The following is a 16,869-nucleotide window of genomic DNA, read 5'->3' on the forward strand; positions in this document are numbered from 1 at the left end:
TGTACATCTTAACGAGTTCTATACAGTCTAACCATGTCCTGCCTGTCTCTTCCATTGACTTCCTAAGTCTTAGCTTTACTGTGCCGTTAGTTCTCTCTACCAACCCTGCACTTTGTGGGTGATATGAACAATGATGTTTTAGTGTTATCCCTAGATGCTGTGCCATTAATCCAATCACTTCATTTACAAAGTGTGGACCATCATCACTATAAATAGTCTCCGGAATCCCGTGTTCTGGGATGATATTCTTATATATTGCTTTGGCAACCGAAATGGCATCTGCTTCCCTAGTTGATTGATAGATTGATTGACTGATTGATATACCTTTATTAGTCCCACAAGGGGAAATTTCATGTTAAGGCTGCCGACCTATTGCACGCAAGGGCAGAGCCATCTTACCCTCCAACCATACATACATTACACAAAAACATCACATGGGGAAGACAGGTCAGAGAGGTATAACAATGGAAAATGCACCACATGAGGAAAGATAAGGAGACACATCAAATTCAGCAGGAAGGACATGAAAAGTGGCAGGTTAGCCTTCTTAGACTGTGAGATTTCCATCAGTAATGGCTGTACATCTAAAAGCTGACGTGTACCGGGAACCTACACATACGGATCAGTATCCAAGGTTTGACTCATCATCCACTGGAGCACAAACTGGGTGTCATCAGGACGCTACAACACAGAGCGAACCCCATCCCCACTGACACAGCGGCCAGGGAGGCAGGTGAACAGCACATCAAGAAGGCCTTGAGTAAATGTGGTTATCCCAGCTGCACTTTTGTCAAAGCGGGAAAGGCACCTAAAGAAAGCTCCAGCTGATCCAGGAGAGAAGGACAACCGCTGCCCAAGCGAAAACCTGTAGTGATCCCATGTGTCTCAGGAGTATCGGAGCAGTTGAGACACATTTTTTCTAAACACCGGGTGTCTGTGGCTTATGAACCCCAAAACATGCTGCACCAAAAAGTGGTCCACCCTAAGGATCGGGTCCCCCGACACAAACAGAGTAACATAGTGTACGCTGTTAAGTGCCAGGAGGATTGCCAGGATTTATACATCGGGGAAACCAAACAACCTCTGGCTAAGAGGATGGCACAACACAGAAGAGCTACCTCGTCAGGCCAGGACTCTGCAGTCTATTCACACCTACAGGCCAGTGGACACTCTTTCAATGATGAGAATGTACACATCCTGGACAGGGAGGAATGCTGGTTTGAGGGCGGAGTCAAGGAGGCCATTTACGTGAAAAGGGAAAGACCATCTCTGAATTGAGGAGGAGCCTAAGATTATTAGACACCACCAGAAGGCAGCAGGTTCTGTAGCAGGAGTAACTGTGTTTAGAGTGTTTTAAATTGTGAAAGTATAGGCTAACTTTTAACATCTCTAAAACCTTCTCCTTCTCTTATCACAGCCCTCATAGATGTCTGAATAGTCTAAACTCACAAGTAACCACAATAGACCAGAAAAAGAAATCTTATTGATGCAAATCTTCTCTAACACCTTCACGTAGCAGGTATCAAACTGATGAGACACTTTTTCTCTTCCTGTTAACAAGAACTTGACATGGACTTGAATTTTCCATACTTACTGTTCGTTTTGTTGAGGATGTCCAAATTACTAAGGTAGACCAAACAGGAGAACCAATGGGACACAGCTTTGTTTCACAAACAAGTGGAGCTGGGTACAGGGGGATGGCATGAGCTTGCTTGGGGTCAAGGATTCTTCCAGGTCCAGGATAAAAGAAGTTCCATAAAAATTCTTATCCAGTCTAATTCATGCTCCTCAAAGTCTATCGATTTATTGGATTGTGAACATTAGAGTTCAGAGGGTTTCAGGGCTGCCTGGCATTTGTAGAGAACAAAATATTTCATCTATACTAATGAAATTTATTTTTTAATATTTGTCACATAGAGCATTGCACAGTGCTGACATGATACACAAGTACCCCCAAAATAGGTCCACTTGCAGGGTTGTTGTTGGTTATTGCTGTGTGTCTGTTCTGCTCCTGCTGTCCTCTATATATCACAATGAGTACCATCTCATAAAATATATGGCTCTTGAAGTACAGCCCTTAATGCCGACATTAAAGTACAGTAGTTTAGGCCTATTTAACACCATATACAGTTTACTTGAAACAATTTCATTTCATATATGAATGTTATTCATTTTAACGGTCAGAATGTGACAGGGGTTTAATAATAACAACTGTACTGCATTAAAAACGTCTCCTGCACTCGTTTGTGGTGTTCCCCGGTCATAGACCCACAAGATTCATCAAAGAGGGATTCCACAAAATTGCAGGTATCAGGATGAACAAAACTTAATTCATGATGTGGTGATATTTGAACTACTACTTAAATTTTACATTTATTTTCAGGGTTCCCAGGCGTGATTGGCTGTATAGATGGCACTGACATTCCAATCATGGCTCCTTCAGTAAATGAAGGAGACTATGTGAACAGGAAGTCTTTCCACAGCATTAATGTACAGGTACATAGTTCCCTGTAGCATTTCAAACTAACAAATTATTTCATTATAGTAATGGATGCTAATTTGTGTTCTCTGCACTGTGAAGATCATATGTGATGCTGCCAACATTATCACAAATGTGGAAGCCAAAAGTGGCCAGGCTCTGTGAGTGGTGGTGGTGGAGGACCCCCACCTGTTTTTCGGGCCTCCGCTTTTTTTCTAGTGGCTATAACGGGTCACATTTGAGCATACAGAGTAAGCAAATATGTACTTGAAATGTGCTCAGATAATTTCAATAAGTGCTTACAGAAAGAAAATTAATGTAGCCTCTAACTGCAATTGATTTACATCGGACAAACAGACCAAGCACTATGGCTCATAATACAATTTCACCTTACCTGTTTGGACTATATTTTTATATTTCATTTTTACTTGCTGCCAGGCACGTTTGGGGCCTGTTGGGTTGCACCTGCGCTCACATCACGTCACAAAATAAAATGTATGAGATAAAAAATAAAATATAATAACGTGTTAAATGGGTGGGAATCCCTAAATTTACACTCACGCATTGACTCTGTCGGCTATGTTTTGCCATGCGTGCTCCCTTTCTTTTGCAGCTCAGGCTGTGTTACTTTTTTTCTGCAAAATTTGCATGTTATCGGCATATGCTGCCATCAGAATTTCGGCCTCAAGCGCTGTAAAATACATTGACCGCGCCTTCTTTCCCTCCGTCTCCATGGTGACTCGCTTAATCTGTGCTCCACTAATCAGGGCTTTATGTATCCTCGTGCGCGCGCTTAATTTGGGGTTAAAGGAACTCCGCGTTGATTGAACTACTTGTTATCAGCCTTTCTGAAACCGAATATTCCGAGTTAGACAGTTCGGGGTTACTCAACCCTGAGTATCGTTTTTCACTCTGAGTTTTCTAAACCGGCTTCCTGAAATAGGGCCCAGATCATAACTTCTTACCTGAAGTTCAGTTCCTAAGCCACTATGACCGGCGGCCGCCTCGGGTCTCTCCTCCTCTTGCCTCCCCTTTCCCTTATCCACCTGCTGGCCTCCACCACTTGCTGATGTTGCTAAATCTGTGGAAGCTATGCCATAGCTACCGCCAAACATTTCAATTATTTTTACACATTTAGCAGCGTCTGCCTGAAGGCCTTGTTTCTTGTTGGCCCTAATTTTTTCTGCACCTCCTTTCCAACACCTTTCATTATTTACACCCTTCCAAAAAAAAAAAAAAAAAAATCGATCGGCCCATAAAAACAAAAAATCGCCAGCAGCCCACCGGGCAAATGCCCAATGGCCAGTCCAGCTATGGCTGCAGTCAAAGCAGGAAGGAAAGCACTGATCAAAGCTCATTCATCAAAGACCGCTGATCAATGGCCATTCAGAGAGTTGGGGAGTCGCTGCAATCACAGCATTTGATCAATGAGCTTTGATCAGTGGTCGTCGGGGAATGGTGGAGGTGGTGGGACTGGGGGGCTGAAGGATTTGAAATTGTGGGGTGGGGGAGTAACAGGTCTGTCCCTGTTTGTGGAAACCACAGGAGGAGCTGTTCAGGCTGTTGCTGGGTGTGAATTGTTGATGGAGTCTTTAAACTTGTAGTTGCTGTTTTCCAGACTGAAGCAGAGTCGTTAGCTGAAAACTGGTTTTAGAGGTTCATTCAGGACACCTTCTCAGGCTCTTACAGCCTTACCTGTATCATAACAAAGTGTATAAACCCCAATCCACCTTTAACATGGTCCTTCTCCCAAACCTTCAAATAGGACTTTCTGGCCCAGTCATAGTAAAGGGCTGCTTAGAATATTAGAGCCAATGTCACAAAGTTCCTCCTGAAGTATAAGTGAGTGAGAGAGTTTCCTCACTTTGCAGCACAACACGTCTCACAAGATTTCTACAAGCAATCAGAGTGAAATTTGTACTTTGTGTTGTCAGATGAACATATGAGACACTTTGACTCTTCAGTGCAGTGTGGAGCCTAACAAAGATCTGTTTTGTGTCCCAGCTGATCAGCAGGAGGAGAAGAGTCTGACGGAGCAGCAGTGGAACATTTTCAGCCATCTGGACTCAGCTGAGTCACTACAGAGGAAACAATGAGCTCAACACAGAAGGTGAGGAAAATATCACAGTTTCACCAAATAATCAGTCACGTCTAAAACTCTCATCCTCCCAACCTGTTATATCACTGTGTTGCATTTTATTATGTATTTTTAAATTGTGTTTACAAACATTAAGAAGTCACAAGCAATTGTTATTCTTTATTATTAGTAGTAGTATTAATTACATTTTCAATTCAGTGTTACTTATACAGCACCAAATCAAAACAACAGTCGCCTCAAGGTGCTTTTTATTGTAATGTGGATCCTACATTAATACATACAGAGAAAAACCCAACAATTATATGACCCTCTTTGAGCAAGCACTTTGGCGACAGTGGGAAGGAAAAACTCCCTTTTAACAGGAAGAAACCTCCAGCAGAATGAGGCTCACAGAGGGGTGGGGCCATCTGCAGAGAGTGGTTGGGATAAAAGACATGCTGTGGAAGTACATTATTATTATTGTTGTTGTTGTTTTTATTATTCTGATTACTATTAATAATAATAATATTATTATTATTGGTATTATTGTCGTTCGACCAGACTTAATATTGGTTCATCACTGCAAAAACACGTTCAAAGCACCACAACGGTAGCCCGGTATCAGGCAGTAAACACATTAAGTCTGTATATTTTCCCCTTTTTTTAGTTTTTTTTGCTCATACAAATTGAAATGCTATTAATATAGATTGAAAATGAATGACATTTAATCGCCTTTAATCAAAAATTTATCCAATGTTTTCTACAGTGAAACGTTTGAACAGTCATGAATTCTTTTTGATTCGTTGCACCGGTATAAAAATATCTAATAGGAAACAGCAACGTGAAATATAAAAAAAAGTATAGACCTGGTAAACATTTATTACTTTTCTGAGTGTGTTAGCATGCTAGTCTTAATGTTTGTGTACAGCAGGAGGGATGGGCATGATTTTAGTGTTTGAACAGTCATGAATAGGGATGGGTACCGGTGTCGTTCTGACATAAACGGTAGTAACCAGACTGAAAAGCAGCGCACATTTCGCTGCTTTATTTTGGTGCTTTTTTTTCCTGAGCTGTGATACACTTCTAGCCAATCATTTTACGTTTCCGAGGATAATAGGCGGGCCTAGGTACAGAGCTACAGATTAAAAATGTCCAAGGCGAAGCGGTCAAAGTCTGGCTGTACTTCACAGCAAAATATGCAAACTCAGCAGCCTGCAACAAGTGCTTTTAAGCTGATACTGTGATACTGTCAAAGGAGGTAACACCTCGAATCTGATGAAACACCTGGCGACGCATAGCGTTTTTTTTTTAAAAGCCCAGAAATGCGCCGTATTTGATAGCTTGCTGCGAGACCTCACACCGAGCACATCTACTGCGGGTGGGTTGCCTGTTATGCAACATCCCCCAAAAACATGAAGAGGAGAGTCCTGGCCCCTAGCCCTGCCAGTGTAGCAGAAATGATGAGGATGATGATGGCAGCAGTAGCCGTTCTTCTCTGCGTGAGTAGCTTAATGTTGTTCGTGTGTAATTTACGTTGAGTAGGCTAACCACGTTATTACATTAATGCATGTAAGGTGAACTAGCAAACATCATCATAGCTACATGCGGCTGTCTTCTTGTTTGATGGCAGATACTCCATTCACCCTGGCCAAAAAGGCTAAAATGCCCAAAGAAAAAGTGGAAAACAGTTAAACATGAGAGGTTTTTGGACAAAGTTTGTGTTTTTTCCATTGTTTAAGCACTGCTTCCAGCCAAGAGTGATACCATATATGCCCCATAGCTGCAGAAAAGGCTAACATTGTTATCTTTTTACAAAAAACATGAGAGGTTTTTGGACCAATTTTGTGTTCTCCATTCTTTAAGCACCGGTTTGAGTACCGTTTGAGCACCGGCACCGTTTCAAAAGTACCGATTTGGCACCGGTATCGGATAAAACCTAAACGATACCCATCCCTAGTCATGAATTATTTTTAACACCAGGTTGGATGTAATGTGTTAGAACTACCAGCAGGTGTGGATAAGAGACCTTTAAGGTGTTTGGTGCCACACTCCACCTTCAGTTTTAAAACTAGTGTTAATGGAGGGAGTTTGAAGGTTGAGTCTGTTCCACGACTGCATTTCACTCACTGCCTCTGTTTGTATCTCTGTCACTGCAGGACCAACATGGAGCGAGAAGTCAGCGCTCTCAGGAGGCCGACAAACCTCAACCAAGAAAGAGAGAGAAAACACACACCTGTGACGAGTGTGGAAAAGAGTTTGCTAGGAAGTTTACACTAAAACTTCATCAGGTCATCCACACTGGAGAGAGACCGTTCAGCTGTGACTTGTGTGGAAAGTCTTTTTCCTTGAAGGCTTCCCTAAAATCACACCAACTCATCCACAGTGGAGTTAAAGCGTACAGCTGTGATCAGTGTGGCAGAGCTTTTACTCAAAGTAGCCACTTAAAGAAGCATGTAGTTGCCCACTCTGGAATTAAGGCATACAGCTGTGAGATTTGTGGAAAAACCTTCAGCCAGAGAGGGTACCGAAATACACACCTACGCATTCACACCGGACATGATGTGTACTGCTGTGAACAGTGTGGCAGACAGTGTACAACCAACAGGCAGTTAAAACTACACATGTTTACCCACACTGAGGAACGACCTTATAAATGTGACCTGTGTGAGAAGACTTTTAAAGCTCCACATCACCTGAAACAACACCAAAAGATCCACACCAGAAAGAGACTCTCCAAGTGCAGTTACTGTGAGGTATGTATTTATATTTTTATCTGTGTTAACTGAAACAGTAAAATGTAATTGGACGTCTGCAGAGATGCTCTTTATTTCAGGCGACGTTCAGGATAAAAATGTTGAAGGACTGTCTTTGTGTCTTTGTTTAGAAGCAGAGCGACACAGATGGATCCAGTTCTCAACCCTGTCATCACCGTGGTGGTGGGAAAGACTTTTGTTGTGACCTCTGTGGAAAAACTTTCAGTTGGCAAGTCTCCCTAAAAAGACATCAACGTAGACACACTGGAGACAAACTGAAATACTGCAAAGAATGTGGGAGTAGCTTCCCCACATCAACTGAGTTAAAACAACATGAACTGATTCACAGTGGGGTTAAAAAGCACCTCTGTGATCAGTGTGGGTCATCCTTCACCACTGCAAGTCACCTTAAAACACACAAACGAGTCCACACAGGAGAGAAACCATACAAGTGCAGACACTGTGAAAAAAGCTTCTCACGATCAGGTCATCGTAACAAGCATGAACGTACACACATGGAAGGAAACTACAGCTGTGACCAGTGTGACAAGAGCTTCAGGAATCTCAGTTCATACTCCAAACACAAACGATCCCACGTTACTAATAAACTGTTTCACTGTTACCAATGTGCCCAAACATTCACCTCATTGTCTGCTCTGTGCAAACATCAGCGTGATCACTCAGGACTGAAATCACTCCCATCACTGGATCACAGTGAATCTGAAGAGACAGAAAGTTCCTCTGGTTTCAGTGTCAGACTTAAAACCCTTGAGATCAGGCTCCACAGAGTTCAGATCGAATCTCCTATAAAGATCTGATTAAAATGTTCCACTGGATGGATGGATGGATGTATAATCTCTTTTTCTGAAGGTTGCTCTCTTCCTGTTTCTGCCAGTGCTGTAAAGCTGCTGCTCAGTCTGATGGGCTGTTGTGTTGTTGTTAGTGATGCTGGATGAAGGGCTGGTGGACCAGGTGAGCTCAGGGTGAGGGTAGATCCCGTCTGAGCTGCAGGTCAGATCCTTTGTCCTACTTGTTGGAGATTAACTTTACGGACTGGAGCTGGAAAAATACATATTTCTAAAGAAGTCAGAAAGAGATTTTGTTGTCACAATTTTCCTTTTCTGTTCATTTCATGTTAACATGATTTAATTTATTGAAAAACATGTAAACACGGTGAATGGACGGCTGAGGACTGGGGCAAAGTCATATTCTCAGATGAAGCATCTTTCCGATTGTTTGGGAAAAAGTCTTTTGCGGAGAAGAAAAGGTGAGCGCTACCATCAGTCCTGTGTCATGCCAACAGTAAAGCATCCTGAGACCATTTATGTGTGGGGTTGCTTCTCATTCAATGGAGTCGGCTCACAATTTTGCCCCAAAACACAGCCATGAATAAAGAATTGTACCAAAACACCCTGCAACAGAGCTACAGATTGAAAATGCCCAAGGCGAAGCACTCAAAAGTCTGGCTGTACTTCACAGCAAAAGATGCAAACTCAGCAGTCTGCAACAAGTGCTTTAAGGTGATACTGTGCAAAGGAGGTAACACCTTGAATCTGATGAAGCACCTGGTGATGTATAGCGTTTTTGTAAAAGCTAGAAAATGCACCGTATTTGATAGCTTGCTGCAAGACCTCACACCGAGCACATCTACTGCAGATGTGGTGCCTGTTATCGGACCCGCAGTTAGCAATATCCCCCAAGAACCCGAAGAGTGGAGTCCTGGCCTCTAGCCCTGCCAGTGTAGCACCGGTTCCAACCAAAGGAGGTATGTTGTATCAACAGAAAAGGCTAACTTGGTTATCATTTTGCAGAAGAAGACTGCTAAAAATAAAAACACAAGAGGTTTTTCTACAAAGTTTGTGTTTTCCATTCTTTAACCTCCGGTTCGAGCACCGGCACGGTTTCAAAATTTCCAGTTTGACACCGGTATCGGATAAAACTTAAAGGATTCCCATCCCTATTTGTTACCATGTTTCCATTGTGTAGTGTAGTCGATAGGTTTGTTTTCTTTGTCAGAACAATGAGGCCACTGCAACTGTATGACATATATACCTGTATACACTTGACTTATACTGACATGTATACACTATACATACACTGGAGTGGTTAAATAATGGAATCACTGTGATAAGCATCTAACCTACGTGTTTAAAATCACAAGACCCGCATATTTAGGTCAAATATTATCTACAATTATATTAATGAAGTTTTTGCAACCTGGGATTGTTTTTTTCTCGCCTCAGCTGCCAGAAGGCAAGAAAAACTGTATTTTCTTCCTGTTGATATAATTCTGTGTATTAAACTCTGTTCCAAGAATTTTAATCTTTTCCAGAGGATCTTTTTGAGTGCCTTGATTTTGCTGAATCTAAAACAACTGGTCCTCCACATTGTTGGCGGAATAAGTGCGACCTGTGGGAGGTACCTATTTCAATAGGGTGGAGCCGTAGGCACATTCAGTTCACAAGGGTTTCATGTTAAATCAAAATAGAATCAAACACGTAACAGTAGCACCTAAAACAATTTAAAAACTTGATTTTATTAAATACGGTGTCACAGTCCTGGATCGTATGACACAGCGCTCTGTGTTTTCTTTTGTTTATAGTTTGTCCTTTTGGCATTAGATCCTAGGTTCCTTACATGTGAGTGAAGCAGAAAATAAATGAAACCAAAGACTAGCGGTCCTGTTGCTCTATTTTCACCTGTAAAGCAGGAGTTGGGTAGGCGGAGGTTTACCCTGGTGCAGGTGTGCCGCAGTGGTCAGTGAAAGAATCCGCGTGTTTCTCTGTGAATTTCCAATAACGTGGTAGCGCACACGGTGCTTGCTTGGAAGTTTAGGGGTTTTTTCGCTGTAAAAAGAAGTTTTCTTCCCACGGTCAACGGACACAAATGTTTTTGTCACTTTTTATGGAATCAAACTCAAAGTAAGGTCAGTACTTCCACGCTTTAAACGCTGCACGCTCATACTCTCTCAGCACTCGATATATGATCCACTGTTGATCTGCAGCCTGTTGTTGTCACAAACGTCGCACTTGCTTACGTCACTGTTATGAGACATTCTCGCAAAAAAAAAAATCATGGTTTTAGTAACGCAGTGTTCCTACGGGAAAGTAACGGAAATCTAATTACCGTTTTTGCAATAGTAATCCCTTACTTTACTCGTTACTTGAAAAAAGTAATCGGATTACGCGTTACTGCCTATCTCTAATTGTAAGTGGGAGACAGGATGAAAACAGGACATCCCCTACACTGAACAACTGACCGCAGCAGGAATATTCCTCCCACATGGCTTCATATGTGTTGTTCAGTTACCTGTTTACAAGTTGGCGACACCCCTTAAGAAATATCAGCAAACAGTGGCCGAGTCCACCACACGTTTCTTCACAGGAACAAAACAAACAAACCTCCATCAAATTAACAAAATGTAAGTGGATCACTTTCAGTGACCTACCGCTCCAGTAGATAGTTTGCTGAGATTGATGAGATTTTGTTATCACAACTCCTTTCTGTTTATTTCATGTAAACATGATTTATTTAACAGAAATCCTGTAATTCTAGAATCTTATGGAACGCCAGGACTGCCATAACGAATTAATTAAATACACCCTTAAATAATTAATTAAATGTGGCAATAATTAATTACATAAATATTTATGACACATGTAATTTAATTATTGACACTGTTCTGTTATTACTAAAAGTTGTAAAGTGTATCACTTAAATATCATTCTCAATCAGTTGTTATTCGTTATGTGTTTACAACATCCTCTCTGGTTGCTCCAAGTAATGCACTTTAGAAACGCCTTTATTTTGGAAAAAAAAAAACTTTATTGAACAGGAAGTCCCCTCAGTCAAGCAAAGCAAGTGAGCAATAGGCTGTATCCCAATTCGGGGTCTGCAGCCTTAAAGTACGCAGCCTCAACGATCCTCAAGGGCCGCGTACTCAAAGACCGCTAAGGCCGAAAGTGTGAGGCTTGTGAAATGGGACGGTCTAGCCTCCGTTGCGCTGATACTGTTGTTTGTCAATAAAGTTAAAAAAAAAAACCCTCCGTTGCGCTGCCCAGGTTGCCTAGCAACCATGATACTAACCACTGGAATCGTGTCCTACAGCTTTGTTTGACAGAAATGAAGGAGAAAATCTTTTGTTCATTTGTTTGTTTGTTTCTACATGAGCTTTGATCATTCTCTGTAAGATTAAGCTCAGCTATTGAACGGCGTATATTTTAAAGTAAAGGCTTTAAAACCAAGTTAGTACAAACGTCACTAATGTCACATAACTTTGCCGACATGTGGCCAACAGTAATGTTTAATTTTCTTTGTTATTAAACATTTGCACATAAATAAGTGACATAATATTCAGTACTTAAAGTGTACTCTTTGGCCGCCCCTCATCCGCCGTTTTTTTCTGCAAATTTATCCACACCCATCGCCGCGCTATGCATTCTGGGATATGTTGGGCCACGAAGTCTACACTGCCACAGCCTTAAAATTCAGGGAAATGAAGGACGCATTTCAGGGCCGCATTTCGAGCAGCCTTTGAATTGGGACAGCCTTCGGCGCGCTGCTGTGACGTAATTGGCCTTGAAATGCGGCCTTTAAGGCTGCAGATCCTGAATTGGGATACAGCCATAGTGATAGTAAAGTCGATTCCTTTTACTGAATCGAGTTTTAATGAGTCACTCACCAAAGTGAATCGGTTTCTTTGAGTCGTTTGATTCACCGAGTCAGTTGACCATAGAGTGGAAAAATTTACATTTTCACTCAAACACTTAATTTGTGTCTCTTTTCATGTATATCCTACCGCTAAGATGCGTGATTCTAAAAGAAAACAACTATTTTATGGAGCAAAAAATTTTCTAAAGGGAATATTTATTTTGTTTATCTTAATTTTATTAGTATTTTCCTTATATATATATATATATATATATATATATATATATATATATATATATATATAAGGACTGCACTCACCTACCCCTCACTCTTTCTTCACTCCCACATGGGGTGGCAGCTGAGGTGAGTTTCTCTTTGAGTCTCCTGAGTTCATGTATCATTTTGAGTTATTTAAATCGTACTTTAAGTTCTTTTTAGAGAGAGCAGTCCATGTGTGTCTTTCTTTCCTTTACCCGTTATACAATAAAACCACAAAACCTGCAAATGATTGATGACTGCTTATTCTCATTCTAATCGGATGAGCCCATAATGATGACTACTGAAAACCTGAACCTTCCTTCCTCCAAAACGGTTGTTTACCAAAAGTATCACACTATCATAGGTACTCGTGTATCTCGTACCTGTTTCTCTTTAGGTTTGCTATTTTTAAAATTCTACATTTATTAAGTTCTGCAGGCTTGTTTGCACAACAAGGCTAAATAATTATATAAACTTTTCTCAATCTAAATAGTGGACTTTGGTAGAATTAAAAAACAAGTGTAGTGCAGGTCTACGATGATTTTTAGTGCTACTATCATCTAGTTCTGATTCTGGTTCTGTCTTTGTTAAGTCCTAAGTAGTCCTGATTGTGAACTGCTGTAGTCCTGTTTTCATTCTGAGTCTGGTTGAATTGGGGTTTAGTCCTCGTGTCTTGATGCAGTCCTGATTTTGTTCTGCCTTGCTGCTTAATTAAAAAACTAGTTTAAGGTGTCCTGTCTTTCAGTCATTTCTAAAGCCCCCCCCCCCTCCCCCCCCCCGGATTAGGGCTAAACCCTGGGTGTATGTAAAGTTTGCCTCCGCCTCTGCTGAGAGATTTGGAGCCAGCGAGGAATAGAGGAGGTTCTGTTGTGTGGGAGTATTTTGAGTTGCTTTTGGTCAATCGGGTGGGTTTCCCAGCTTTGTGTTCTTGTTGTTTGCTTTTGTTTTGTGCGTGTTTATTTTATCTGAAAATGGGAAAAACTTAAAATGTCAAAACTGCTTTTCATAATATAAATATCATGAAATAACTTTAGAAAAACTTCCATTTGAATCTTTACGTTTAATGTTATAAAAACATAAATTTGATTTTTGAATAATCTTAACATGTTAGTCTGCCAAATGTGCAGCAATTTAATTTATTTATTCTCTTTAGCTGATATTTTGAAATATATAAAGGAAATTATGATGAATCAAGCATTTTTGTTCTTTTAGTTCCAAAGTGGGAGTTTTCTCACTGTAAAGACTCGAGTTCAGTGTTGACTGTGTGCTCTGTGTTCTTGAACTCCTGAATGTGCTGGGTTGTTCAGTTTTCCAGCAAAACAAAATTTGTGTTCAAGCATTATTTCCTCATTTCCATCGAGCTCCTCCTCACCTGCTGTGCATCTGTGTTCAGCAGCCTTTCCTCTGTGTTTCTCAGGTTTTGTATTTTAAATAGTACTAGTATTTTAAAAGGTAATAAATCTTTCATCAGTTTCATAAACTTCAACCCTGTATTTGTGTTATTGTTTTTGAAACTCACCTGTAATGTTTTCTGTCATCACTGTCAGTGCTGTATGTTTAATATCATTGTGGCTTCTGTGAATCTGTTTTACTGTTTCTAAACTTTTATGTTGTCTATTTGCAGCCTTTGGTTAGAGAAGTGCTTTTAGCTGCTTATCGGAGGAGAATGTACTTCCTGATAATCAGCCCTAGAGGCTGAAGACAGTAATGCATATATCATGTTTTAGATTTTTCGTTTCTGTTTATGTATAACAGTAAAATGTTTAGGAAGTTGTGGGGATAAAAGCAAACACTTCAGTCAACCCAAACTTGGACCCTGAAATGTGTGAAGATCTAAATATTTGTCAAAGTCAGATTTATAATATTTGATGTATAACTGTGTTTTATAGGGAAAAACAAGGTTGAGTCTGGAGAGAAATAACAGAGTAACAGAGATTAATGAAATATTACAGACATAAACAATCCAATTTTTAAAATCAGCCACTCCTGTTAAAGATATTATTAGAATATGTTTACAAATCTCTAAATGACATTTACCCAGCAATAACACAACTTGGAAACTCCCATTGTAAATTAGTGCTATATTTAAAAGGAAATACATACATGAATTAATAAATAAAATACAATTTCATAACATTAATATAACCACTAAGAAAACCTAAAATCACCAAAACAACTTCGCCAGTAAAATAAAATACTCTGAAATTGATCAAAAACTGAACTGATGACTTCCTACTTAGAGATCTCTTCAGTTCAGTGATGGTGGATTATAACCTCCATTCAAATCATTCAAAAAAGAGAAAAGAAGAAACTGTAGAGCATGTTATATTACACTGTGAGAAGGTAACTGATCCAAAACCTCAGTAACATAAAAATGAAACTGGATCTTATTGATTTACTGCAAAATGACTCAAGAAGTGAAAGTTATCAGGCCTTATTCCAGTTTTTAAAAGAGTAAAATGGGAGGATTTGAGGGTCGACGTTCCAGTTCACACTCCACACCAGTTGGTGGCGGTAATTCATCATTTTGTTGTTTGACAACCGCCAAAAAACGATGTAAAGAAGAAGAAGAAGGAGGGGGCGGAGCAAAGTGAGGACGCTCCACGAGAGGAGGCGTTGGCACAGAGAGCTGTTTTTTCATTCAAAGAGACTAAAGTAGTACCACCGTTTGGATCGATATCTGCATCGATCTGCCCACCCTTGTCTCCTGGATCGTAGCTGAGATCAGCGTGAACCACGTGGGTCTCTGCTCCCTGATCTGTTTCCTGTGTTTGGAAAGAGTTGCAGCTTCATCGCGGAGTTTCTCTCGGTTTGTGGGCTCATCTAAAGGTAAGCACCGAGCTAACTTTACTGTGAGTTCAGTTCATGTTGAGTTTAGCTCCTGAATGAGGTCTTCTGCTGCTCTCCTCGGTGTCTGTTCACAGTTTATTGTGAACACATTGAGGGAAGAGTGAGAGAGTGTTTGGAGAAAAACACCAACTAATCATTAGCTCAGCATGCTGGGAGAAGTTGGAGCAGAAAAGTCTTTTCATTGTCCCTGCAGCTGTTTTTTTTTTTTTTTTTGCCTGTCCCGTTTGGCTCTTTTGCCATCAGAATTGTTGTCTAAAGGCAAAGAAAGATGCCTGTAATGATAGTTGCTATTGTTGAAGCTACCCACAGGGGGCGCTCTGTAATCAATGAGATATACAGAATAGAAGAAGAAAGTGATCGTGGTAGAAAGAATAATAAACAGCTAGCTGAAGCTAGCAGCAGGAGCAATTCTTGATGTTTTATTCATAGAGGAATAAGAACATTACATGGTACCAGGAGACGGGTTAAGAATAAGAAGCAACGCAACAAGATGGATGCAATAAAACCGCCAAGTCCGTTGAAACTGACTGGAAACGTGGATGCAAGTTGGAGGACTTTCAAACAGCAGTTCAAACTGTATATTGCAGCTGTCGGAGTGGATCGACGGGCAGATGAAAGAAAAATAGCCATGCTGCTCACCATCGCCGGCACAGAAGCAATAGAGGTCTTCAACACTTTTGTGTTTGCTCAGCCCGAGGACAAAGATAACTTTGATGAAGTCATGAAGAAATTTGACGAGCACTGTCTGTCAAAGAAAAATGAAACATACGAGAGATACGTCTTTCGCTCACGCTTACAGCATCAGGGTGAGTCATTTGATACTTTTCTCACAGACCTCAAGATCAAAGCTCAGTCCTGCAATTTTGGTGATCTCAGAGACTCTATGATACGAGATCAAATAGTGTTTGGAACTAATGAGAAGAAGCTCCGAGAGAAACTGTTGAGAGAAACAGAACTAACGCTGGAAAGTGCTATAAAGATAAGTCAAGCCAGTGAGCTAGCACGACAACATGTACTGACGTTTAGAGAGCCTGTTCAAGGAGCAGCGCAACAGGAAAATGAGGCAGTGAATGCAGTGTCGATTAAAAGAAAGCCATGGAGTAAATTCAAAAACAACGACAACAAAAACAAAACGTGTGACAATGAAATGTTCACTTGCAAGAGATGCGGAGAGAAACACAGACCAAAACAATGTCCCGCATATGGAAAAAAATGTGCAAAATGTAAAGGACAAAACCATTATGCAAAAATGTGTCTCTCCAAAAACAAGGGACAAAAAGTACACACTGTGCAGGAAGACACAGATGACAGTGATGATCTAAGTGAAACATTTTTCATTAAGATGGTGTCACATGAAGAAGATGTCAATGCACAGTCTTCAAGACATAACACTGGCCAAAGTGTTAGTTCAGTCACAGATGATAAATGGACTGCTCCACTGTTAGTCAATGGGACATTGGTAACATTTAAAATTGACACAGGGGCCAAAGCTAACTTGATCAATGAGAAGGATTTCAAGGCACTGACTGAGAAGCCTAGAAGATTTACAGAGAAAGTCACGCCGCTGAGGGCCTACAATAACCAGCCAATACAAACAAAAGGAGGATGCAGACTTAAAGTGACAGCAAAAGGCAAACAGCATAACATTTTGTTCACCATCGTACCTGATGGACACGAGTCACTTTTAGGAGATAAAACATCTGAGGATTTGGGACTAGTAAAGAGGATCTATCAGATTAATACTGACACCACGAAAGAAGCCAAACAAGGCAAAAGACTGGAACACCAAGGGCATGAAGGAA

At 40.7% G+C, this 16,869-nt stretch overlaps 1 protein-coding gene across 3 annotated transcripts in view; it reads left to right on the top strand.

Moving 5' to 3' along the window:
• LOC309714707 (uncharacterized protein) overlaps positions 1–16,869 on the top strand; it is a 138,142-nt gene that overhangs the window by 27,184 nt on the left and 94,089 nt on the right. The window contains exons 2-5 of one of the 3 annotated variants that reach the window (XM_082547347.1): positions 2,384–2,496; positions 4,484–4,589; positions 6,713–7,309; positions 7,441–9,631. The exons of 1 other annotated variant lie outside the window; for it this stretch is intronic. In XM_082547347.1, the coding sequence (XP_082403473.1) occupies positions 4,572–4,589; positions 6,713–7,309; positions 7,441–8,127 (1,302 nt within the window). In that variant the 5' untranslated portion in view covers positions 2,384–2,496; positions 4,484–4,571 and the 3' untranslated portion in view covers positions 8,128–9,631. Of the gene's footprint in view, positions 1–2,383; positions 2,497–4,483; positions 4,590–6,712; positions 7,310–7,440; positions 9,632–16,869 lie in introns of those variants that run through there. One more of the 3 variants, XM_082547346.1, reaches the window with a different exon arrangement.

The sequence above is a fragment of the Aulonocara stuartgranti genome (genome assembly GCF_965226115.1).
Source record: "Aulonocara stuartgranti genome assembly, chromosome: 9".
In the NCBI taxonomy this organism is placed as follows: Eukaryota; Metazoa; Chordata; class Actinopteri; order Cichliformes; family Cichlidae; genus Aulonocara; species Aulonocara stuartgranti.